The sequence below is a fragment of the Dicentrarchus labrax genome, unplaced genomic scaffold (assembly GCF_905237075.1).
Source record: "Dicentrarchus labrax unplaced genomic scaffold, dlabrax2021, whole genome shotgun sequence".
In the NCBI taxonomy this organism is placed as follows: domain Eukaryota; kingdom Metazoa; phylum Chordata; class Actinopteri; family Moronidae; genus Dicentrarchus; species Dicentrarchus labrax.
Window position 1 is genome coordinate 22,491,072 of NW_026136708.1, and position 26,623 is coordinate 22,517,694.

General features: G+C 40.2%; 1 protein-coding gene across 2 annotated transcripts in view; it reads right to left on the minus strand.

Moving 5' to 3' along the window:
* The window catches only part of igf2r (insulin-like growth factor 2 receptor), a 50,893-nt gene that overhangs the window by 21,751 nt on the left and 2,519 nt on the right, over positions 1 to 26,623 (minus strand). For both annotated transcript variants that reach the window (XM_051409724.1, XM_051409723.1), the window contains exons 2-31: positions 26,593 to 26,623; positions 18,955 to 19,073; positions 16,273 to 16,371; positions 15,281 to 15,413; positions 14,649 to 14,760; positions 14,322 to 14,430; positions 14,021 to 14,180; positions 12,694 to 12,883; positions 11,573 to 11,676; positions 11,256 to 11,420; positions 10,988 to 11,131; positions 10,121 to 10,282; positions 9,883 to 10,020; positions 9,166 to 9,316; positions 8,193 to 8,361; positions 7,979 to 8,094; positions 7,645 to 7,795; positions 6,878 to 7,054; positions 6,673 to 6,768; positions 6,424 to 6,525; positions 5,730 to 5,892; positions 5,359 to 5,535; positions 4,891 to 5,037; positions 4,210 to 4,388; positions 3,261 to 3,348; positions 2,639 to 2,848; positions 2,379 to 2,509; positions 2,018 to 2,121; positions 585 to 718; positions 153 to 349 (exon numbers count right to left, since the gene is read on the minus strand). The exon at positions 26,593 to 26,623 is cut by the window's right edge and continues 109 nt beyond it. In XM_051409724.1, the coding sequence (XP_051265684.1) occupies positions 153 to 349; positions 585 to 718; positions 2,018 to 2,121; positions 2,379 to 2,509; positions 2,639 to 2,848; positions 3,261 to 3,348; positions 4,210 to 4,388; positions 4,891 to 5,037; positions 5,359 to 5,535; positions 5,730 to 5,892; positions 6,424 to 6,525; positions 6,673 to 6,768; positions 6,878 to 7,054; positions 7,645 to 7,795; positions 7,979 to 8,094; positions 8,193 to 8,361; positions 9,166 to 9,316; positions 9,883 to 10,020; positions 10,121 to 10,282; positions 10,988 to 11,131; positions 11,256 to 11,420; positions 11,573 to 11,676; positions 12,694 to 12,883; positions 14,021 to 14,180; positions 14,322 to 14,430; positions 14,649 to 14,760; positions 15,281 to 15,413; positions 16,273 to 16,371; positions 18,955 to 19,073; positions 26,593 to 26,623 (4,158 nt within the window). The remainder of the gene's footprint in view (positions 1 to 152; positions 350 to 584; positions 719 to 2,017; positions 2,122 to 2,378; positions 2,510 to 2,638; positions 2,849 to 3,260; positions 3,349 to 4,209; positions 4,389 to 4,890; positions 5,038 to 5,358; positions 5,536 to 5,729; positions 5,893 to 6,423; positions 6,526 to 6,672; positions 6,769 to 6,877; positions 7,055 to 7,644; positions 7,796 to 7,978; positions 8,095 to 8,192; positions 8,362 to 9,165; positions 9,317 to 9,882; positions 10,021 to 10,120; positions 10,283 to 10,987; positions 11,132 to 11,255; positions 11,421 to 11,572; positions 11,677 to 12,693; positions 12,884 to 14,020; positions 14,181 to 14,321; positions 14,431 to 14,648; positions 14,761 to 15,280; positions 15,414 to 16,272; positions 16,372 to 18,954; positions 19,074 to 26,592) is intronic.

Genomic DNA, 26,623 nt, shown 5'->3' on the forward strand with positions numbered 1-26,623 from the left:
TTCATATTATTACCATACCATGATTGATTTCACAATTAATTCTTAATCACACCAATTTGAATCTTCACAAATGTATTCACTATTTAACTGTCTCGTGTTACATCATTCCTAATTCCTAACACTGCCGATCATTTGTAAAGCGTAGCCCTCACCACTTTGTCTTTATCACACTTAAAGCGGATGATACTGCTCCTGTTGCGGATTCCGTCAGGACAGGCCTGGCCGCTGGTGTACTGCAGCTTCAGGACACTTTTGTCCCACGTAGGACCAGACTCCACCTGCCCCAGATTCACATACTTATCTCCAACCTTCACACAGGATGCTGCACTGGAGGGACACTTCCATGAACCTGTCAAAAGAAAAGCAGAGGGTCAATTCTGGATTCATTTTCAAGAATGTAAATTCCTATTAAAATTACATTTCATTGTAACATAACAGAAGTGAAATGCAGTGAAATTAGAGAAATATCAGAAGGATGACTAAACACAACTCAATTTAAAAATTTCTTGTCATGTGAAGTCTGAACAAACCAGTAAGATGCTACAGTATTACTGCGTGAATAAAGAACACAAGTGCACACTGACCTCCCTGCTGCACCAGCGACCTGCAGACGTTGATGTAAAATTGTTTCTCCGTGTCGTCTGTAGAGGGCTCCACCTCCCAGTTTCGAGAGTCCATAGCCAGAGGAGAGAGGTCGTACGAGTGGCCCTGCCCATCGCTGAAGACAGAACAGGGTGAAAATCAGTGTCAAATGTTCTCAAGGTCTGTACAGATTTCCCCATTTCATTTCAGTGCAACCGTGTTTCCAGTAGTCGATCGTACTATAACTGATTCTTGGTGCAGATGAAGACGTCTAAAAAAACCCCACTGATTTACAACTACTTGCCTTTTTAGTACTCAACGATACACTTTTTACAAGTGTGTGCAATCACTCGAGGAGATGAGCGTAAATAACCTCTAATCAAATGTAGGAAACATTTATTTTGGCAGAACACTGTAGAACGTCTTTGTTCCTGCTGTGTTTCTTTGTTTGGTCTGATGGATCCTTGAAAACTTCCTTGTAAGATTGTTGACTGTCACACTCAAGGAAAAACAGGCATAAATGTTACAATGAGGAAATCTGTGGCCTCCAATTACAACAAAGGTTTTCAGAAATACGCAAGTGTTGAATTTATTCACTCAAAATAAAACAGTTATTGGCAGCTTTAAAAAGAAACAGCGTCCCTGCTAATAACATATGTTTTTGTCCTATTACTTGTACCGTTGTCGTTTATAACAATAGTGTTGCTCATAGTAGTTTGATTCATCTAAGTCAGTTGTTCTTGATCTTGTCGAGGACCCCCACAGACCCATATTTGATAAGATGTAGTCTCCGGGATCCCCGTCTGATAAGCTTTAGTTATGGTGTAAATAACTGTCTATGCTGCAGTTTGACAGATTAACAGTGAATTCCGTGAAACTTATGAATGAAATAGTCATTCTTATACATTCTCTCACTTTTGACTTCACAATTGAATAATCCCTATTTTTCGGAGACCACCTGGAACACTTTCAAGGACTCCTAGGGGTCCCTGGACCTGATCTAGGTAATACAGAGTTAGCTAGTGGTGTAGCTTTATGCCAGTGGTTCCCCACTCAAAAACATTCACATTTAAAAACACACAGTAGGCCTATTAATTTCTGTGAAGAAAACTCAATTAATTTGTTATTTTTAAAGTTTAGATTATTATTTAAGATCTAAACTCTGAACACAAGTACTGTATTCACAGATCCTTCACTCTCTGATAAACAGCCTTGTCCTGCATTGGAAAAATACACAGTTAACACGTACAAAGAGCTAACAGAGCTAACAATACTGAATGTGTCAAAAAGACCAATTATCTAACAAAAAGCTTTACAAATACACTAGAAGGAAAAGAGTTTAGGAAGGAAATAAACACAAAAACTGAGGAAGAGGAAGAAAAGAAGAGAAGCAGTAAGAGGAGGATGACATATAGGAGGTGGTAGATGTTGTTACTTGTAGGAGCAGCTGGTGGTTTTGACTGGGATGCAGGCCAGAGCGGTGGGCCACCTGAACAGGTAGGTACAGTCTGGAGTCTCCTTGATAAACTCTGGTACTCCCTTAACAAGTGAATCAACACAACACACAATTAGAGCTGGGAAGCGTTTCTGTGCTTTATATGAAGAAAAGGATACGGCTCTTATATAGTGTTTATTTACATATTGAGCAAAGAGATCCAATCACAAGTGGTGAACTGTGAACTCTTTAAACAAGAATTTATTGCATGGGCTAATTTAATTGTTTTCAGTCACCATTCATTAAAACCCCAGCACGAGCTGTGGGATGAGCTGTCTTTGTGTGTATGTGTGAAACTCACAGGACGCCTGTCAGGGTGGCAGGAGAAGTAGATCTCTGTGGATCTTTGGTATATCCTGTGACAGCTCTCTCCGCTGGTGTAGTTCAGGATGAGCTGGTCTCCCACATAATTCAGCACCTGGTTTGCCAATCCTGCAGAAAATGCACATATGTGAAAACAAAGGGTATAAATACATGATTATATGTCAAAAATTTACACATACAATAATAATATAGCAGGATATTTTGGTTTTGGTTGTTTTTTTTTTTGCAATTCTGTACCTCCAATCTTATGGTTACTTCCTTCCACCTGGCAGGAGCCGACAGTTTCAGAGCCTGTGTCTTTGTGGGTGCAGATGCCTCTCTGGAGCCCCCCGCAGATCGACAGGTGGTAGATGTACTTCTGACTCCTGACGGGGTAATCTTTACCCTTCAGAGAGCTCAGGTCGAACTCGTAGCCACTCCTCGGGTCACGGACCCGACAGTCATCACCTGGGGGAAAAAGTTTAGACAATGAGCAATGATTTTATTCAAGATACGGCAACCAGTCCTGGCCTAAATGACAATACTGGAACTGACTACAGCGTAACTAGTCATTTGAATGTAATTATGTCATTTTGGTGTCGTGTCTGTAAAGTTGTGAATCAGGTTGTTTTTGTGTTTGTTAAGGTAGTTCAAAAACAAATGTGGTTCTGTATATAGTTTGAATTGGAATATATGTTATTGTTGCAAGAAACTCAAGAAAAAAAAAAGCATAATTTATTCCTCTGATGCGATTAATCCTTTTTTAAACATCACCACAGCTGATCTGATCTTAATGATTTGAGTATTTTATAATATATATAATCCAAAAGCGGCAGTCACACACACACACACACACACACACACACACACACACTTTTACCTTGAGACTTCTTGATAGGGCAGGCCTCAGATGTCCTCCAGATGAAGACATATTCACAGCCATCTTTACGGTCAAACATGGGGGAGCCCTAAAAACAGACACACACACACACACACACATACACCACATTATAAGTGATTCCACTGGTTAGTTCAGGTTTCTGGCTTCTCATGGAATAGTAGAAGTATATGCAAATACTGTAGTAAACTAAAAACAACTGCAAATTGAGCTTGGCATTGATGCTTAAACCCAAATTAATATCCTTGCATGTGCTGTGCTAAGGATATCACAGATATATCAGTATCGGCGTATACATTTTCTTAAATGCACCGATATAAAAGCTTTTTTTTACAGAACGTATAATGCAGAAAACTTTGCTTTGGGTGATTCTGGAATGGTGTCATCATGTTGTTTGTCCAGCAGAGCGCACTCTGACTCTCAGTCAGCACTGTTTGCAGCACATGTAACAGAGCAGCCTTCTGAGTACCTTTATATCGGTGCAACATCGGTACACGATCCACATAGAAAAGCTCTATTTTCATTCCAGCTCATAAATGTCTCTGTTTCAGTCACCATATCTTTGTTGTGTTACTTTTCCAACAGGTACGCAAATCATCCAAAATGATGAATACAAATATAAAGTGTTAGTTTCTCCACCAAGTCTGATCCATGCTCCAAGCACTTTACACAAGTAACCATAACTGGAAGCATTGTCTACATCCATTTTATTCCATTTTTACACTCGGAACTGTTTCTGTGTTGGCCTCTGAGTTCTACCAAAACACGTGTGACTTACACCTAATACTGGGCCTGAATGCATCCTGTGATGGAGCACAGAAGCTGCTATGCTATTAATTGTGGTAGAAAACTCCTGTGGAAACAATTCACTGCTGATAACACTGTGAAAAGGCTCGGGGTGGGTGGTCACAGCGGGACCTCGAATACTCACTGGGTTGTCGTCACACTGGAAGATGATGCGTGTGGAGTAGTGGGACGAGGAATCACACTTGTCTCCGTTCTGGTAGACGATGCTGATGGAGCCGTCCTCCGCCGCCTGCGGGCTGGACTGGACGTATCCCAGGTTGTAACTCTTTCCCTCAATCATCCCGCAAGCACCCAAAGGACCCACTGGAGAGAAGAAAAAGTTAAATGAAAAGATAAATGTTTAACTACAGTCTACATTAAGGAAAAATTTTATATTTGGGCACTTTTCCTTTGATTTGCAAGCTGACTTTATGATTTGAGATCCTGTATGTAAAGTGTCCGCATTGTTCCTACTATGATTCCTAATTGGGCCGGGATTCAGAATAAGCTTCTGATATTGAAACATCTAACAGTATGGCAAGAACATGCAAAATCACAAATAAAATATCATACTGATACACTTTATACGCTTTATTCCACTTTATTCAAGTCACGTCGGTCAGGAGTCAAGGAATTTTGATTCTATTTCATCATTTTTATCTCAGGTGGATATTTTTTCCACTTGTGTTCTTTTCTTATGGAACTGATGTTTGATGTTGATGGGAGGACACTCAGAATAAGAGGTTCATTGTACTCTGTGACTTACTCTTTCCTGTACATACGACAATAAAGTTTGAATTGAAATGTGACACAATGGCACGCTGACCTGGACAGTCGTTCACAGGGGGGAGGGGTTTGCAGACGTTGATGTAAAAGCTGCGTGATTTGCCCACATCTGTGTCTATGGCGATCCAGGGGCTGTCGTCTCCATTCCGGATCAGGTGACTCAGGTCATACTCATTACCGTGAGAATCTTTACAGACACAGACAGACAGACAGACAGACAGACAGACAGACAGACAGACAGACAGACAGACAGACAGACAGACAGGAAAAAGGAGTTAGTTAGGCCTGTACTCTTAAATGGTTTGATGTAAAACAACCTTATCCCAATATGGTTTGTCATCACTTCAGGGAGAAATAACATTAACTATCAGAGAAACAGGAACACAAAACTTAATGATAACTGATAACGAAACTCCAACAATTTATCAATAGTTATAAAAGACAGTACACTACTCTCTTTCCACTACATATAAGAGTTGTGTGTGTGTGTGTGTGTGTGCGCTCGTACCAATGATCTGGCAGTCAACTGGAGCAGGGATGCAGGCCAGAGCAGTGGAGAACTCAAAAAGGACGTTGTGGACCACATGGTTAGGTAAGGAACTCATGTCCTCTTGCACCAGTTTCAACGAGCCAGGGTGAGAGTTCGGATCACACACGAAGTTAATGGTGAAGGTGTCCCGAGTTGCTGATGGAGAAGGAAAATTTGAGATGTAATAAAGTGCAGAGGTATGAATATGTTTAGCTCTTCAAGGTCTAACATAACATCATTTCCTGTTCAAATCCTGCAGCTGTAAAAACAGTAAATGCAAATGCACCACAGCTGATTAACACGACACTCAGTTACTGTGAATATACAACTGAATTTTGCATTCCTTATACCTGTGGGACTGTCCACGGGTCCCTTATATGTTAGCGAGAACAGGCCATCTGTGGAGTACTGGAGGGTCCTCTCGACCCCCACTGGGCTCACAGGACGCCCGTCTTCCAGCTCACAGCCAGCCATGTCTTTTCCACAGGCTGCTATGTCTGAGCAGATATTCACCTACAGGGTGGTAAGCAGGAGGGATTATACTTTTGTACTGTACCGACACATTTAACCCTATTTTTCTTCCTGCTTTTTTAATGATACAGGGAGTTGCCTTACAGGTGGGTGGTCAGCGTTTATGGGACACTCAGTGTTAGCAGCAGCTTGGCATACGTAGTGATTTTCTGGCTAAATGACTACAGTTTACTACAGTTTTCCTCCAACCGTGACATTAATTTGGCCACAGCCCATAAATAACAGTTCAAATCACGTAGAATGTATTTTATTTTACAGAAAATGTATCTTCTAGTAAGTGAACCTGTTTGTTGCATGCACAAGTAACACTTAAACTCACTTTGAAGTGAGTTATAACGTGCAGCTTAATCTACCAACAGTCGAGTTTAAAACTAAATACGCACCAGGGTTTATGTATGAGTGAGGGGCTAAAATACAATTCAAATTTTGTTCATTTTGATCAATTCCCGGGTGTTTCCATGATGAGTGGTATGCACATTTGGTGGCAGGGCACTATCAATGTGTCCATCTTACCAGGAAGTCCTTGCCATTCGCATTTATCTTGTATCCAGTCTTAGAGGCCAAAAGCTGAAGGTTGAACTCAAAGCCAGTGTTGGGGTCCACCACAGCACAGCTCTGAGACACAAAGACATCATCTCAACATGTTTTTAATTCTTCCAACCATTTTGTAACATTGTTTGTCTTTCCAGTGTAACATTTTTCCAAACTGCTGTCTAATCATTGTGCATAAATAAGTTATTATTGTTATCTAGGCGAACTCACATTGTTCTTGGTGGTGGTGATGGCACAAGCTGCCCTGGTCTCCCACATGAAGTTGGCAGTACAGTTCTGGTACATGAGGAACCGCGGACCCACTGACTGCACAGTGTGGAACACAAACAGAGTCATATCTCAGACACAATGCAAAAACATTAGACGCTAACAAGCAACGCTCCACTTTACTGTCTAAACTACAAGCCAGACTCACCACAGATCCTCTGGAGCAGACCAGGTGGATGCGTGTTGTGTATGTGAGCTTCTGGCCATCCGACATGCAGGCAGAGCCGTCTGTGAACTCCAGCAGCAGCCGGTCCCGTCCCTCGATGATCGGCCCTCGCTTGGAAATACCCATGTTACTGACTGATACGACCTCCTTTGGAGAGCCCTGAGGACAGAGGCGAGGAAACATTCAAGAGACAATACAGTCTGCATTCACCATTAAAATGTTATTAATTAGACGGTATGACTGATCAGATGACTATTCAGGAGCTTCTGAATGTAAGGCTACCATATGTATGAGCTTTGTGAAATTCTAGTTTTTGTGACTATATTGACGTTTTAATGATTAGTGTATCAGCAGGAAACAAGAGGCTAAATACAGGGGTGAGGCTGCTTCCATCAGAGGTACAGAAATTATGAGGTGATTAAGGACTACAAACTGGACTGGGCCAAGACCAAGGTACTGTACAAGACTGCTAAGAGCCTCCATCCTAGTCCAGTATGCAACTTAATACAAATGTGATGTAGAAACTTGAAGCCACCAGTGTCCAGCAGGAAAAATTATTAATAAGGTAGAAGGGGAAGATGCCTTTTTAAGGTTTTTTATGTTATTAAAACACATTATTATTCCAAGCAGATTATATATGTTTGTATGTATGTATGTATGTATGTATATGTATGTATGTATGTATTAATACATGTCTGATGGCGATCTTTAAGTCACAATTGTCTTTTGGGCTTCCAGCTGTTACAGACCTTGTCTTGTACGTAGTTCATCTGGCAGACGGACGCGTCGCGGTCGCAGCCTTGAACAGCGTTGATAGGCCGACATATGTTGATGTAGTACTTTGTGTTTGCAGTCAAATCCATGGCCTGCCAGTTGCTACCGGTGGTGGAGCGTGACAAGCTGGAGGCAGAAGAAGGTGAAAAGTAGGTGAGGAGGAGGGCAGGTTGGTTACAATAACATCTGGACTGAAGCTGTGTTTTCTTGTTTGTGTGTTATGTGTATGTTATTTTATAATGCCTAAAAAAACATGGTGGTTGATGGATGAATTAATGCAACGTGAGAAAATATGTATCAATGCATTACCTGGATAAGTCGTACTGGTCAAGAGTGTTGGGATCTGTCACCAAACACTCATGAGGCCTTTCGGGACATGCGTAGGATGTATACCAGCGGAAGTTATAGGTGTAGTTGTCCTCAACCTGGATTCATAAAATAAAAAAGAGTTGAAAATAACAAATACACAGCATCCAAACACAGAGTTTAAACAATGAGAGGAAAGAAGAAGGGAGGAGTTTACCTGGAATTCTGGTTTTCCAGCTCCAGCTTCTGGGTCACAGAGGAAAGAGATAACCGTGGATCTGAGAGTGTGTTCTTTGTTGTTGTACTGAGAGCCGTTACTGTAGGTCAGCTGGATCAGGCCGTCATAGTACGACAGACGGGAGTTTGCTTCCCCGAGACTCCAAGAACTGAAGCAAAAGAGGGAAAAATTAGAAGCCCATCATATCATCCAATTAGTTACGGTCAATTTACTTCACATTTCCCTTTACTAATTTTACAGCCAATATTTATATAGTGGTTCAAAGATTGGTTAATTACTCGTTTCTCTCATTTTCTCAATGTCTCTGCACACCTAATTGCTCCTGTAGAAACATTTTTAATATGCAAATGACATTTCGAGCACAAGGTTCTTCCTCAGACAGAAAGTCTCCATCTTAAATAGCCACAAAACATCTTGTCTTGACACATCCCACCTCATTCCTAGATAAAGTAGAATAATGGTAGAAGATACAAAGCTTATCACATAGATACATATATACACAAAATATACAGAAAGAAATTACAGTATATACAAATGTTACTTGCATATTAAAAAACATTCCTATGGGAGCTATTAAGTGTGCAGATTTATGTTTCTTGTTTGTTGACCCAGCACACATTAACCTAGTTGGACTTGATGGCGGTAAGAAGTACCCATTTAAGCCTCCACACAAAACATGGTACTCTTCCATATCTTAAATTTCCACTGCAAATTTGAAAAAAGGACAACTGAGATCTACTACAACAGGATAAAGCAGTAATTAAAAGTAGGAAAAAAATGTTTTAACCAATGACCAGTGTCTGTGTGGACACTAATTTTCACAATTGTAATTACAAAACAATATCAACCCATGTTACAGCAGACAGACACACTGTATGTTGATCTAGTGTGCACATGCAGTATAAGAACATTTCTGATTGCTCCTGCTTGCATGTCCATTGCTCCTTCTCACCTCTTTTCCACCTGACATGCGCCGGACTTTACAGGACAGCTGGCAGCTTTGACAGGACCACAGACATTGATGAAGTAGTCATAGTGGCCACTGGTCAGGTTGTAGTAGCCACCGTCGGCTTTGGAGAGAGGCGACAAGTCGAAGGAGAGGTCTGTGGGGCGGACAGAGGCTAATTAGAGGAGAGGATTAAAGTAGAAGCGAAGTAGAATCACATCCGCATTTGGTCTGATGGGACCAATTCAGAGGGACAGATCATGCAGCAACAGGTAGGTGGCAGCACAAGTATAATTTTTAATGGTCCTATTGTGAGCTCAACATGCTCATGTGACTTAAAGAGGTGTAGAGATGATGATGGATGAGTGGTGAATCATCTTCACAGCTGACTTAGATCCCTTCCACATATGTATTAAGATTAGAGGTGGCAAAAACACACACATTCTTTACTAGAAGAAGTAGAAGTACAGATACTCTGGTAAAACTAGAAGTACTGATTTAACTAATCAACTAAAAGGGAAAAGTAAAGGCTCTGAAGTGTATTTAAAGTACAAAAAGTAAAAAGGTACTCTCTTGATTTCTCTGAAGGACATTTTGACTGTCATTTTTTGTGCTTAAAAATAGTTTTTCCACAGATAAACACTCCAATGAACCCTGCTGTTTATTTCTTGTCTTACTGATCAGTCAGGAAGCACATTGATCAAACGTGTGTGTTTGTCATACCAGCCTGAGGGTCCTCCACCTTGCAGTTGTCGCCCCGCGTCTTCGAGAGGACACAGGCGGCAGCAGTGTACCACTCCAACTCGTACACACATCCGTCAGACGAAACGCTACGAAGGACAGGAGCGCTCTCCAGGTCTCCTGCAAGACGACGAGAAGAAAGGTGTCGGAGGAGGAGCAACGACAGAAGTCGGAGAGAAAAGTAAGAAAATATACTTAATGAATACTTATCTCAACCTACCTGGTTTGCACTTGAGGGTGAGGATCGTTTGGATCCTCATCTTTTTATTGCAAAACTCTCCATCAGTATACACCAGTCTGATGTCACTTCCCACATTTCCTATTTTAGTCTTCTGCGGAGATGAGAGGAAGCTGCCCAGACTGATGGCCTTATGATCCTTATCTGAAGCAGAGAAACACAATCAATAAACTGCTCATGTTCACTGTAATAAAGGAATATGCCATCCATTAAAAAGATATCGCTTTTCAAAGAGGCATTGAACACACAAACATATTTTTTGAGCTGTAAACTTAAGTACTAAGGACTGTAATGTGATGAAACACATCAATTTTAGTGTTTAAGAAAACCTTGGAAGGCTAATGCTGACACAGAGTCGACCATTTGGGAATATTTTATGTCATGACATAAAAGATGAGTGTTACCGGCCTCTAATAAGAGAGATTGCGGCCCAGCTCCCCCAGCCTCGGCTTTGAGCCCAAGTCTTTCTGTATTTTCATGGCCTCTATAAATACCTTCTACCAGAACCCTCCATTTTCCTAAATGGATGTAGCTTCAAGTGATTATGTAAATAATGTCAGTACTGCGATATGAAGCTACCTCCTCTGTGTCCAGGTGCCCTGCTATGCGTTTGACTCGGACCGTAAGAAGCATGACTAGAGTTTATGCTAGTTTTTGCAATAACTCTACTTAGTATTTTTTGGTGCAAGGTTTCATGGCTGGTTAGCTCCGACTACCAGCTCACTGTTTGCTTTACAACTCCTTGCCTTCCCTTCATTCTTATACTACCTTGATTAAATGTTTTTGTGGAAAAAGATCAGCAATAGTCCCAATACTTCAGTCTTCAGAAATCCTTGTGGCGACACTTACCCACGGCACAGATGGAGGCATTCACCGGGCAGCCATCAGCACCACCTGACTGGATGACTTTGTGACAGACATTCAGGTAGAAACGCGAGCCTGACTTTGAAGATTGAGCATCCACCGCCTCCCAGTTCCCACTGGCATCCGACCCTGAAGCAACATACAGAGATGCAGAGGAAGGTGATTTTTCAGCAACAAATGTTAACAGAAAGAAGGTCATGGGGTCTATATTGAGTGAATATGGCCACAACCACATCCTTGTTGTTAAACTTACCAGGGTATCTTGTGAGAGGTGAAAGGTCATAGTGTTTTTTGCCGTCTCTGACTCGACACAGCAGATCTTCCTTCTCCTTGACGCAGGCGAAGGCTGTCTCCCAGTCAAAGTAATAAGTGCAGTCCGTCTCCCCCGCAAAAACTGGATTCCCTCGCCCACCGTTGGCTGCAGAAAAAAAGGCAAATGTACAGAATTCATAGTAGGAAGACCATCTCAAGGTAGCAGCATGCCTTGCTGTCTCTGTAATTAGTTATACTACCACCAGACGGTTGAATTGTTGGTTGTTAAACCCTGAAAAGTTGAAACTTCTGTCTTACATGCATTCTTGTTGCACTCAAAGTTGATGATGGTCATTCTTTGGAAGCCAGTGGAGCATCGGGTGCCATCTGGGTAGATCAGAGTCAGATCTCCATCTGAATAACTAAAGATGAAAAATAAAACAAGGGGGGAAGAAACAGGGTTAGAAGATGACGAAGAAAACGTTGATACACTTAATAATGTTAGTGACATTTCATCAATGAGCCAATGCTGAACATTTTCTACCTGAACTGTGCCACTATTTCTGTAGTGTGTCCCTACTTTTCTGAATAACATCAATCATCAAAAACATTTGTTGAAAGTCACGTGCAGGTTGACCCTAAAAGTGTTTGTGTCGTAGGTTACACTGTAATATTCATCAGATCACATTTGATCCCCCACCCGTTTGTTTGTGGTTCGTTTGTCTTCATTACATGGGCCAACACACAGTTAACATCCTTGCATAATAATGATTAAACAGAATGCTTTGGACGCCTCACAAATGAGCGTGTTCGCTGCCAGCAGGCTGAGCGATCTGTATGTGTCAATATGGTGTCTGTTCTGCAGCGAAGTTGCAAGTTTAGGCCGCAATATGTAAAATACTACAGCAATAATAATAAAAACAAGCTCACTACAGTTTACAGCTGATATTTTTACAGTATCATCATGAGGGCAATTGGACTGTGCAACTGCTCAGACAGCAAGACAAAAGTCCAACATTTCTGATATGCCAGAAATCCAACAAGACTGTCCTTTTCCAGCAGAAATTGGTCCAGAAGCAAGCTAGGAGGTTGAGATCAAGCCCCCAGGAAGAGCACTGTGCTTTGAAGCCAATTTGCCAGAAGGAGTCTTTCTTCCAAAATGTTACATTGCAACTGTAAAACAGTGGAATCAGGATTTGATCCATTCGGTCTGTTAACATTTTTAAAGTCTAGAAGAGGAGCACAAATAAATAATTTTAACCCATTTAAGTTAATGGAGGGCTAAACCAGAAGTTAGACGGTTTGACCAGCAGAAGTCTCCAGAGCATGCAAAGTCTCACACACACACACACACACACACACACACACACACACACAGAGACAGACACACACACACACACACACACACACACACACACACACAGACACACACATATTACCGTAGAGTCTGGTTGTGATATTTTCCTGCCACCTTCTTCACGTCTCCGGACTTCTTCACCTGGCAGGACGATATAAACTTGTCTTCGCCACATTCATTAGTGGTGACCTGTCCACACACGTTCAGGTAGTACAGGTAGCTTTCGTCCCCGTCACTGGGTCCAGAATGTGCATAGTACGGACTATCTGTAGCTACACACACACACACACACACACACACAAAATGGCGTCAGAGGGTTAAGGCTGATATATTTGTCCAATGAATAAATCTCAGTTCGATTAAGTATGACTGTTTTATTTTTATTATTTTCATGTAACTCAAAGCAAGAAAACATTACGCAAAGCAGTACCCGACATTTCTATGTACAACCACTTCACACCAGGAGATACAGTACTTCTAGTAAAGCCTACAACATGGCACACACAGATCAAACATGGACAGTGACAATAAGTGGAAAAGGCTTTTTCTATCATCAACAATGAGCTGGCAAAAACCAGGAAGGTCAGTGAAGTTTACTTATAAAGCTACTTCCTCTAACCGCGATATAAAAAGCAGCGCTATGAGCCAATAATTCTAAATATGTAATCGTGGATAATTCAAGAGAGAGAGGGAATTTTTGAGCTTTATTTTAATTTAAAAAGCACACCTTTAATAACCATATTTGTAGTTACATGTGGGAGTATTTGGCTAGCTGTCCAGTTTGTTACTTTCATGCCCGTTGAAGGAAGAAACTTCTGTGTTTGTGTGTTCTTCCTTGTAAGAACTAGTTTGAAGAATGAGGACGTGTGTGTCAAGTTACTGCCTGTTGGTTGCTACTAACTTCCTTAAGGGGTTTAATTACTGTATAAACACATGTGATTACAGTTTTTAATTCAAATTACATAGGCCAGTTTTTTTTGTATGTTTTTAGTTGTAAATTTCAACTGTGTTCACTCTGAAGCTTTACAACTTACTGCTCTCCAAGTTTAGTAAAGCAAGACCGCTTGAGATTAAATTCCTTGGATAAAAGACAGGAAGAAGTTGCATTAAACTTCATTAAAATAATAAGGTAAATCGGCTATTGTCCAAAAGTTAAAGACTTCATTTTGTCAAGTTGAGCAGTGTGGTAAAGCTTGCTATGTTAAATGTGAAATTTTTATCCTCCATTTTTGCAGTCTTGTAAAAAAAAAATTTACAAGGAATTTATAAAGAATAAATAATATAAATAAATATAAAGAATTTAATTTGTGGGACGTATGCAACAATAAATTCTTTGCAGGTGGTTACAGGGGGTCTTGTGTCACAGGCTGGACCTGACCTGTGGCTCGTTTAGAGGGGGAACTACTTACAGCTCAAGGTGAGAGGTGTTAGGTCTATGGACAGGTCATGCTGTTCGCTGGTCAGTTTGCAGGTATGGCTCTCCAGGTAGTCTCTGTGACACGCGTATTCTGTGACCCACTCCACCTCGTAGCGACAGTTCAACTCTGCCGTCATCTTAGGAGTGCTGCCCTGTGAAACCAAAAGTCACTTTTAGTAAAGCGGGAATTTTTGCAAGCTCATTAGAAAAGCGTGAAAACCAGGTCAAAACAAAACAAATAGATATGACAAAGGATTTGCAAGTGATGAAAGGTATAAATGAGTGTAACCTACTGAATGTCTGCTTGATGGACAGATGAAAGTGATGGTGACTGCAGGATCGTGTCCTAAGCAGCTGGCTGGAGTCGCTGAATCCGCACTGACTGTGTACTGTAACCTCAGTCTTAAGAGAGGAAGACAAGACAAGTTAAAAATAAGTTATAAATAATAAAAAGATTTCCCCTTTTCAAAATCAGCTTTTTATTTGGTTACATTAAAAGTTTATCCTTCAATAAAGGTTGCTATCGAGACAGATATCTACAATAAACAATAGAAGATTTGTCCAGACAGGAAGCTGCAACTCATTCCTAACTATTAGAAAGCATTCATGAAGAAAGATACCTGTCGCTGGACACCAGCTCTAGCTGACTGGTGGGAGAGCCCATGTTGAAGGAGCCCTGACTGGTGACCAGACAGGCTGCAGAGCCCTCTGGACAGGATTTGTCTGGAAGGTCTGAGAGAGAACAAGGAAGGATGTGAGATGATTGGAAAGAAAAAGAAGTTTGTATAATAGGAACTAAACTTTGTGGGCTGCTAATATACAGCCAACTGTAAACATATCAAAAGTATTTTACAATATATGAAATTTATGGAGCTTTTTATACAATTCTCTGTCTTTGTCTTATTTTATTTTAACAATCCTACATCCTAAACAGTCATGTCTCTCTAACCCCGGTGAAGCACTGGCTACCCCTAGCAGGGGGTCCCGACCCACAGGTTGGGAACGGCTGATCAAGTAGCAATGACTTTTGTAAATATAACATTTAAATGCATGAATATATATTAATTATAGAATAAAAGGTTGTAGCATATTTTTCAGAATCTTAATAAATACAGATTTCAACCAAATTCAAGAATTTCTCATAACTAAATTTAAAAAATACATACAATTAGTTCAGTATTACTAAATACTATTAAAATAATGTATTCATTCAATCATCTGTTCATTGTTCCACCCGCCCTCGGGTACTCACTGAGACTTCGGCAGATGTTGATGTAGAAGTCGATGTCGTTGTCGCTGTCGTCCACCAGATAGCCATCTCTCACTTTGATCAGAGGGTTGAGGTCGTGCTTCTTACCGTCCGAGTCAAACGCATAGCAGGGCACCTGGACACAGAGGAGGTAGCTTCATACCACAGTACTGACATTATTTACATAATCACTTGAAGGTATATCCATAGAGGAAAATGGAGGGTTCTGGTAGAAGGTATTTATAGAGGCCATGAAAATACAGAAAGCCATCAGATACAGATAAGAACTGCAACATCAGATCTTTGTGTGGCAGTTAAAATCTTTTGCTTCATCTTGCTTATGTAAATGGTTCTACACAGCATCAGGTCCCTGCAGGTCCGTAGCATCTGACACTGTAGTAATTTGAACTGATTAATGTACCTAAATGTGATAAAAATCCCCTTTAAACTGAGATACATCTGTCAATGTAATAAACTCTCAGTTAATGTATTAACTTGTTAGGATACAATAAGTTTTCTTAACACTGTCAATGCACATTCCCATTATTGGATTTAAATTAATGGGTAGTTCTTTGGTTAATTTAATCAACAACTATGTCACAGACGCACAAAAATATTAAAGATTTCCCAATTTGTTTATGTTTATATCTGTAAAAAAAAAGATTCTCTCTGATCTGACCAACAAACGATATGTTGCTGCTGTTTTGCAATCCATATCTGCTGCTAAGAGAGCCAGTTTAATTCATTTCACACATTCCTTCAGTTATTCCACATTAAGCTCACATTAGAAGCTTTGTTGTGATGACATGTGACCTGTCCTCTACATGCTGTAAACTCTGCACAGCCTCATAACAGTGGAAACTTTTCAGTTCCTCTTAAACACCTCTCTGGCTCATTGTTCCTTACATATCACACCATCACGACAGACACGGCAGTTTCCTTTCTGTCTTAGACATAAAACATCCGATCCGCCCATCAGATATTCCACCACATACCTCTTTGTGGGGCTTGAACTTATTATTCTTGCAGGCGGCGTAGGTCCTCCACTCAAAGTAATGAACACACTGAGACACTGCGACAAACTCCGGGGTCCCCTGGAACACACAACCACAGGAATATGAGTAAGACAGATAGTTTCTCATTGATATGGGGGAGGTGACTAACACATTATAGAAACACAGGTCAAAGGTTTTGACATAGTCGCCCCAGCACAACCACAGTCTGCTGCTGCTGGAGTGATTGAAGGTTCAGTGCTTGCTCAAGGGCTTCACCAGAGCACTTGTTGAGAGAGAGAGGAGAGTGGGTTTCATTCCCACTTTTAGTTCCCATTTTATGAGCGGTTCTGTATTTTTTTTACCCGTAGTTTAGAGATTTCCAGTGCTGTATGAGAACCTTTTGGCTGAGGTGGATCACTGATGGAACTATTATGTGAATGTTGAGCTAATTGATTCAGTTTTGATTCATCAAGACAACAAGGATGAATGTTATATATCAATTATTGGTACCAGTTGACTCTAGTATCACTATGAAGCAATTATTTTAGACGTCAGTCCCCATTTTGTTTGTTCTTGTGCACCACACGGGGTGATGTGACACACATTTCTGCCAACGGTTTCACTCTATTCCTCTAGATCTACAGGTGGTTATAATGCACCAACAAAGGCAGGGAAGAAGAAGACTGCAATTAAATAAACATGGATAATAATCATTATTATTATTATTATAGAGCCCTAAATATAACCAGCAAAAAACGAAGTTAAGGGTTTGTCACCCATTGGATTAAGGACTACCATTTTGACATTATGGCCGTCGCCATCGTGAATTGTTGGACCCGGAAATGACTGTATTTGGTCGAGAGCATGGAGCTGGGATACACATTTCTACACCTCTATCCCAATTGGATCTGACTGATCTGACTACCTTGTTATCGTCTATATGGGACCATAACTTACAAAATGAACATCATGCTACTGGAGAAACATGGTGGGGCAAGATTGCGGCCTCCGTGGAGGGACCCGCTGTCCCCGTAGTTAAAGACGGTAATGCTTTCTAAAGGTAACAAAAATTCAACTCCTCCTATTATTAGGTGATTATACACTAATGAATCTATGAATATTATATTCAGTTTCTGCCAATAGATCCTCCTAAATGTTACACACTGGACCTTTAAAGGCCCTTCCGCATTGGTTTCTCTTTTCAGACCCCGAAGCTACAGCCACTAATCTTTGGGCTTATCAAGTCAAATTCACACATAATATCAACACCATTAAAACATCACCACTTAGCTCTGCATAAAGAATCTATAGCAAGAAATAAATGATGTCTGTAAGTGTTGAAAATGACTAAACAAATACACTTTAAATGTTCACGCGTTATCAGTGGCACAGTTCTTCTGAGGCGAATTATGATTACGGATTATCTCCATTCCCATTCCTGCTTTCTTCCATTTGTCAGCATTAGATGACTTATTGAAATGTTTAATAGTAGTCACTTTCATTTCTCCATTTCACACTTTGTTAACTGAAAATCTAGTGCCGATCATCTTCTGTTAAAACACAAAACCTGCTTTTTGACAGGAAATGACACCCACCACTCAGCCGCCCCCTGAAACCACAGACACGCAGTATTGACTCAAATGAGCAGAAATATAGAGCAGGTGACTGTCATCTGCGTCGTTCTACTTTCAGATTCAGTTCCTTTTATTGCAGCTGATGGCAGACAACTGCTTCTGGTTACCTATAATGTCATTTTAGCTTTTTTTCTTTTAAGTATATATTAGTTTTAGAGAAGAAGAACAGAATTCCAACTCATTGAAAGAGGAGTCAAATGAAAGCTCAAAACTATTGGGAGGGGTTTAATCCTTTTATCAGCCCAACAAATCAGCAAGTCACAACGTACCGACCTGACTAGCACATTTGCTCACTATTGCGCAACGGTGAAAGTGCATGATCATGGTGGGACTTTATTCTCAAGCATATTGTTTTAGCATTTTGCACCTCTGTAGCATGTTTTAAGTGTCAGTGATGGCATGCAGCAGATACGACAGCTGCATTCCTGCTGATTAAACCTAATTACATGGACGTAAATCTCCATCTCCAGCACCATTTGTAAAATTAAGGGAAACAGACACAGTGAAAAAAACTTCTCTCCCACTAAAGAGCTTGTCATATCACTCTGCCAGAGCCAACTTGCAAGTCACAGCCCGACCGCATAACAGCTCGCTCTTTGATAAACGCTTTGCATTCAAATAAGTGTTTACTATGTAGATTAGATATTTACTTTCATTAAAAATGAAACAAAGGAAAGTCTAAATAGAAGGGTGTCAACTCAAGAGGGGCTTTTTAAAAAGGTGACCACAATATATTAAATATATTTTGAACCTACAAGTGTATATAAACACACAATGTATTAGGTTGTAAGCTCTCCAAACAAAACAGTATGTCATTGAATGGATGCACATTCAGTAGCTGCTCTTCTAACAAAAGCAACTAATAACAAATACTTATTTATTCCAATATTCATTCAGATTAAGGGCTTTCCCATCAACCCTCTGGTCACAAGCCTGCTTTTCTAACCTTCAACACCACTGCCCCTGTGCATCAGACTAAACACAGCTCCTGGACAAAGCACAAATCATCCGTTTAAATACACTTTTCTTTGCATGTTCTGAGTCTTACCATGGTTTTCCCACACTGGAAGCTGATGCTGGTCTGAATGTTGTTGTTGCTTCCTGGACATTTTTTCGTGCTGTTGTAATCCAGCACGGTGCCAGAGAGCTTCTGCAGGGACAGATCACCTGCACATTCAAGCAGAGAACCACAGTGTCAATTACAGACCAATGGACAATATAGATAATACATTAACATCTGAACAAGGAAAGATGTAGCTTCACTTTCCTTCTTTAAGACTCTTCCCACCCTTGTCTTTTGGTTGTATTCCTTACCTCTCATGGATAATTACATAAGCATGTCTTTTTGGAGCTCAATGTAATTATGTGGAGCTGCATTAAGATCTGCTGTACATGATTTTTAATATTTGATTTTAAGTGATATAGAAGTTATGGTGCCTGGCCTGTTGTTATTGACATAAAAAAAGATGATCTAATAATGTTTATCTCATAAAATTTCAGTATAAACACACACAGACACACAGACAGAGGTTCTCGTTCTCAGACGGTTTACTGCTGTAGGTTACTGCAGCAGACAGTCTGACAGTATAATGTCTTAACCCTCCAACCTCTACTGACCCACTGCCTTGTAAAAACAAGATAACCCCTCTGTACCGTAATACCCCGACCCTGCTGTCAGCACAGAGTCGTCATGTATCGTGTGAGTAGAAACAGAGAGCAGTGGGAAATGTTCTGCACATTTAAAAAAGGCTCAATTGGAAGAAATTAAACATATTATTTATAGGTCTGTTAATATTAGCCCTCACTAGAGAGGGAAGACTGGATGAGAGCGTGGAGCTGGGGAGGCTACACATTGTTATGGCTCTTTCCCGACGGGATCCGACAGAGAACCCGGGGACATTGTCAATCAGAAGTTAGCCACGGCCTAAAGCATACCCTGCTTTATCATCTAGTTTACTCTAGAAGCAACCTTAATTTAATAAATGAACCTCATGCTACATGTAAGAATACTCGAAACTAGAGATGGGGACCATAAAGCTAATAAATCACGTAAGGTAATTTTCTTTGATTTCTATACAATCTGCTTCATTTGATGAGACCACTGAGGAGCGGACACTGGCTCGAGATAGGACCTTTTCGCAGTCGTTTCTCCTTTGTGCTTGGTTGAGAGGTTTCAGTTGGTTGCGAGCAGCCGAATCTTACACACTGCTCCTTTAAGACTGGAGCAGTTCAATAAACTCGCAGCGAGGCAGCCACATGACACACTGCGATGTAACTGATGTCTGTAAATGTGTTACTAAATTTGAAGCTGTGAGATTGTTTCAGTTGCAATCAACAAAAAGTCAAACAGTCCAACGGGTATTTAGATTAAACAGAAACTTGAAATGTGGATCAAATTCTGTTCTCACTGTTGTGTTACAACTACATTTCCCTTTGTAATGAACTGTACTTGTTTATCTGCCTGTTTAATCGATGACCTCATCCTCGTCCTCTTGTTTCTGTTTTTATTTCAGTTTCTGTTATAAATCTTTTCTTTTGCTCTTTCTGTAAAAGAGAAACTTGCATGAACTTTTCGGAGGGTGTGTTTGTGTGTGTGTGTGTGTGTGTGTGTGTGTGTGTGTGTGTGTGTGTGTGTGTGTGTGCTCTGCTCCCCCTGATATGGCCAGACTGTTATCACAAGGGACGATAAAGGAATGTAACTGAACAACAATGTGACCTACTAACACCATTTACACAACCACTGTAAGCAGAGCCCGTCTGTGTCATTCAGATGACACAATGTCCCAGCAGCCTGTTGATAGTCCTATAATATTCAGTTACAGTCATATTTTGGTAGTATTATGACTGTATTACGACAAAGAGGTGCATAATGCAGGATGAATAATGCAGGATGCATGATTTCACTGACATTTCTATGGACACTTTGATCATTTAAACCTGAAACTATTCAAATAAGCTGATTGAGATAAAATTAATCTGCAACTATTTTTAACTGTAAATTCATCATTTCAGTATAGCAAAACTTTACTGGGATTAGTTCAAAATAAAGTTTTTAAAAATAATTTTAAGCCAAATATGATCCTGTATTCAAAACGTTTTAGTAAAAGTCAAAACTATTTTAACCAAAATGCAATTTAAACGTACTGCAATACCTTCTTTAACTAGTTATTAAACATCTAATTTTAATACTGATGCCTCTATATGACCTATTTCTATAGTTATTTCTAATTCTTGTGTCCAGGTCGGATTCCCCTTGAAATCAATGAAACAAGGCGATGGAAACACTACCGCTTTTATCCACAGGGGCCGCCAGAATCATAAAAAAAAAAAACTTCATTTTAGTATTAAAAGTAAAAGTACTCATCATGCAGATTAGACAGTAAACATTTCCTAGTTTCGGCTTTTAAAATGTGAGGATGCGATCCGTTGTCTTATGTGATAGTAAATTGATTCTCTCTTTTGGACTCAAAACACAACTTTCTGACATGTTAAAAAACAATCACTAAAGCCATCAGAAAACTAATAGACGATGAAAAATAATTGTTAGTTGTAGCCCTAATCTCACTATTTTCTAATTAAAATGTGGGAACAAATGTGATCTATTGTAATCCAGAGGCATTTAGCTTCATGAAAGAGCAAACAAACAAACTTTTTACAGGATCTTTTTAAATTCTACAGTGAGGTGAACATTTGTCACTGCTGAGATTTTGGATTTGAGGAAGCACAAGTAGGCACGAATGTCAAAAGTGTGAGGATGGATCATGTGTGGTTTTCAGAGCACAGCCAAAAAGACAGCATGAATAAAGCCTGAAGCAAACAGTACAGACAAAGAGAGAGAGAGAGAGAGAGAGAGAGAGAGAGAGAGAGAGAGAGAGAGAGAGAGAGAGAGTTAGACTTGTGTCTATTTGTGTTTGATGATGTGTTCCTGGGTCATGTGATAAGTCAGCGTGAATGATTAAACTGCAGATCATATGACCCCACTGCTCCTTGTTTACCATCTCTCTCTACTTCCATTTTTTAAATAAAACGAGAGGGAAACAAATCCTCCCCAACATGAGTCTGCAGTCTTCAGTCCAGAGCTTTCAGTGAGCAACTCGGCTCTCCGTCACCCTCAGAAATCTGAGTCGGATGACACACTCTGACTGAGAGCTAGCAAACACCAATTTGTCACAAGGGGAAGGTCACAACCTCAGACTGCAGGACAAGTTGTTGTTGTGGGACTGTGAAATAACTCTGTCTGGCAGCCTGTCTTCTTTAGAAAGGTCATGGGCAAAATTAAGAGAAACAGGCCCAGATATTCGCAGTAAGTCTGGAGGTTTAAGTGATCTTCGGATATCCGTGTTTCATACTAACAGTAGCTAACGACATGTGACATCTGGGATCTAATGTAATGGCACAGCATAACAACCGTGGGATTATTGAATCACTATTTCTGAAACAGAAAGTGCTGATTGTGACCAACTGGAAAGTACAGTTTCAGATTTAAAACCACGTGTAAACAACATTTTATGATTCTGTGCATTTGTTCTTCAAACAGTATAAAAAAACCTTAGAACTGCATCACAAATGTGTCTGTTATTGGATGATAATGGAAGCAGCACATTGGTCCCCTGGGCTAAACAAACCTTTAATTAGTGTTTTATTTTCCTGTGGGGGGGGGCATGTGAACCAGGGTGGAAACATGTGGAGCAGAACTAAAGTTGAATGAATCTGATTGATGTGGGAACAATAAACAATACAAGAGCGCTTCCACGCTAGCAAAGCAAGAGAGCAAGTCTCATTCTGAGAGCAGAGCGACGAGATACAAGATGGAGAGATTTGAACCTTTATATATATGAGGAAGAGGAGGAGGAGGCATGGTGTCAAATCTGACAGTTTCCATCTGCATCACGGCTGCAATTAATTTCATAAACGTTTAATCTGCTGGTTGTTTTTTTATTTTATCTGTTAAAAAAATTGTCATGAAATAGTGAAAAAGCCCCCAAAGCCCAAAGATATTCAGCTCACTATCACATAAGACAGAGAAAAGCAGCAAAGACTGACATTTGAGAAGCTGTAAATGACAAAATATTAAACAATAGCATTAATCTGAATACAATCTTTTTGGATTCACATAATGATTGCAGCTCTAATTTGCACAAAGGTAATTCATATAAAAGGAGAAAGGAAGAATAAAGTTTGTGCTCTTCTAATGGTTCTTTCAATGAAATGACACCAAGCTTGACTTTTTGGTTGATTACTTCTATGGTAGTCTACTGGAAACCCTTGACCTATATGAAACCCACCGCTGTCGTTTCCTATGAAGTTTAATGATTCATCTTCAGCCTTCAGCAGACGAGAACCCCAAGCCCAACAGGAAGTCGGCTATTTTGAATTGTGCTGCTTTTTACGAGCTGTAGCTGACAATTATTTTTATTAATCTGTTTATATGTATTTGATTAAAGATCCCATCAGAGGTTCTGAGAGCCCAATCTGATGCCTTCGAATGTCTTTGTTTGATATTAGGATTACTGGAGAAAAGAGCTTACATTGAAGAAAATATTTCGCATTTTGAAACTGAAACGATTAATCAATTATCAAACCGGTTGCCAATTAATTTACTGTCGACTGACTAATTGATTCTGCTCTATCAATTCCCCCAATATTACTACATTTAAATTGGTTAACAGGGAGCGAGGGGCATGATTGTTTCTCTGCTTCCAAACAGAAGGCATGACAGCCGCTGCCTTAGAATAATCAATTTAAGACAGCATGATTAAATAGAGATCAGGGCCGTCTCTGTTCACTGAAGGTCAGGTCTGAACGGGAGGCAGCAAGTCAAACTCTACACGTTAACCACAAACGGTCCGGACAGCGCGGCTCGGCTCCTAACGTATTAAAGTTGTCCTGACGCTGTTCAGCAGGTTAAAGAAACACCTGCATGTTTAATCCTGTGGTTAAACGTTTAAAAACCTAGAAAGAGAGACTGTCCTTCCTAGAAAACTTACAGCATCATCTGTTCCAGGAAATCCCCCCCCAAAAGAATATGTGCTTACATTCAAGTGAAATATGACTCTGAGTCTTAGATTTGGTCTACAAGAAGCCCAAAATCCCTTCAAAGCTGTGAGAGCTAAAATTTTACTTCCTGTGTGAAAATCTTGGCCTTTATTTTGCAGGCGGTTGTTTTACCTCCAGTCTTTCTTTCTGTGGTTCTCTCTGGTTTAACAAGGTTTTGATGATTTGATTTTTTTGTTACAAGCTGCTTTGCTTTCTTTAACACAACTTTAAATCAGTCCCTCCAGGAAGCTGCAGTAGCAACAGTCACTGCAAATGATTCAACAGATCCCTGTGAATCCTGCACTACCTTCAAATTATGTCCAATCACCCCGACTTTTAAGTAAATTTGACCTATCATTATAGGTTTCCCTTGCCTAAAAACATTGCAAAATGCATTGTTACAATATAGCGATTTCTTTCATTGCTGAGTGAGTTGAGTTTTGGGGTGGTGGGTGGTGCTAAACTTGCTGCTCCCTCCTGGCTTTCCAGCTTGCAGTGAGGGGTACTTGGTCTGGGGCAGAGATGTGGATCTTGCTGACATATAACAGCAGATTCGGCCTCATCAGCAGAGAGAGCAGATGTATCGATAAAGCTCCCAAAGACTGAAGCGTACAGTTTCACTTCACTTAGGCGAGCATTTAGAAAACCCCTCAGCAGTCAAGTCAGCAACAGGACTGAGGACTGAGTGACTAAAAAAAACCCAACAGCAATGACGCCTCTCGTCCTCTCAGGCATACAGCAGGACTTCGCCTACAATAACTAACCTCTCACTGCTTATAGGCTGACATTAATACAGCCACATGTATCACAAAACCAGCAAAACGTACATTAATTGATGCTGTTCTGTCAATATAATTCACATTTTTGGAGGAAAACAGCTGAACAATCCCAGCAGGATCTTTATCAGGTCTTATATTAACTTATTATCTACTAATAGTCTATAAAGGGCTCCATGATGAAATGATCAATGAGTTGATAAACAGAAACTAATCAGCAACTATGTGTATGACTGAATAATAGTTTAAGCAGAAAAGGCCAGAGATTTAATGATTCCACCGTCTCAAATGTGAGGATTTGATGCCATACATGAGAGTTAAATGGATATCTTTGGGTTTTGGAGTGATTTTCTTTTCCTTTTTTCTGACATTTTACAGTTATATCCTAAGCTGCAGCCCTACATCCAACTGACCCAGGGTGATAAACGCCTGAAAAACGCTTCAAAATTAAAACAGTATCATCAACAAAAGTACATTGAGGGGGCAATAATACATCAAATATATCAATAAATCTCAATAAAAATCCTTAAAAAACAAAATTAAAATATTGTACATGTACAAAAAGCACTAAATTTGTTTTATAAGTCTCATATTTTTCTGTTAACATACACTAACGTTCACAGATTTTATGGTCAAGACTACAGACAACTTTCAACAAGATCCTTCTGTTTTCCCTACATGGCCACTGATCTGAAGTTATTTCAGCTTTACAGTTAAAGAAAACCTCCCTGATCACCTGCTAACCAACATTACAGCAGCTAATTTCATGCTTCACACAGAAACAGACTACATGGAGTGAGTGTGATGTTCAAAACAATGGCAGCACAGCTATATAAAGACAGCCGCCCACTCGGATGTAGATTTCTTCCTGCGGTGCCACTAAAGCGGCGTGACACGTCCCGCTGTGTGTTTGTCATAAGACACATGGGACGCATCAGAGACTGCAGACAGTATGTCAGCTCACATGTACCTTACTAGTCCAAAACATAAATGACCAAGTTACAAAGGATTGAACGGAGCTATATAAGACTGTAAAGATGAATAAACTGCACTTCTTTTACATCGAGTTTGTCTTCCGGTGGGGACAAAGGTGACGCTGCTCATATTTAAAGTCGCCCTGTGCCGCTACAAGAAGCTACTTGTGTTCAAAGTACAGCGAGTATGTAGGCCTGTAAATCTGTAAATACAAATCAGAAAGCTTGCCAGAGAAAACTAGTGTCACATTCCTCGGGAAGAAGGCGACAAGTACACAACTCGCCTGCGGCCGTAGCCAACAGCTCGCTGTGCTGTTAAGACTCCTGTTACCTTTTAACTCTTCACAGTTATCTGACACAATTCACTGTCACTGAAGATATTATATTATTTACCTGAAGCTAAAACATGTACGATTCAGAAAACAGGTGCCACGATCAGCTGGAATTTACCGCCGCTGCATAAAACATCTGCAAATATTTAAAGAATAGTCGAATTGTGTGTACATTTAGAGATAAAAGCAGAGAATGTGAAAGGTATTTGAACACCCTATGTTATTGGAATTTAACACGTAAAAGCACAGAAAGATTGTTATTAAGAGTATGATTCATGTCAGATAATGGATTATTGTTATTAAGAAGTATTATTTACTTGAATTAATGAGGAAAAAATCCAGTTTATTATACATTTTTCTTCCGTTTGTACTACTGCGAGTGTGTATAAACTAACAGGTGAGCTGCACAGTGTCTACAAGATGTTTCAAAAGATCCCAAGATGATGTTCCGCCTCCGTGATAAGCCGTTATCTCTCCGACAGACACCTGGCTGATAAGAGGTTTATTATGCAACAGCGAAAGCCCCAGCAGTACGACATCCCAGTGCACACCAGTGGGCCGTACTCACCGACAGACTGGTTTGTGTTGGTGGTGAGGTC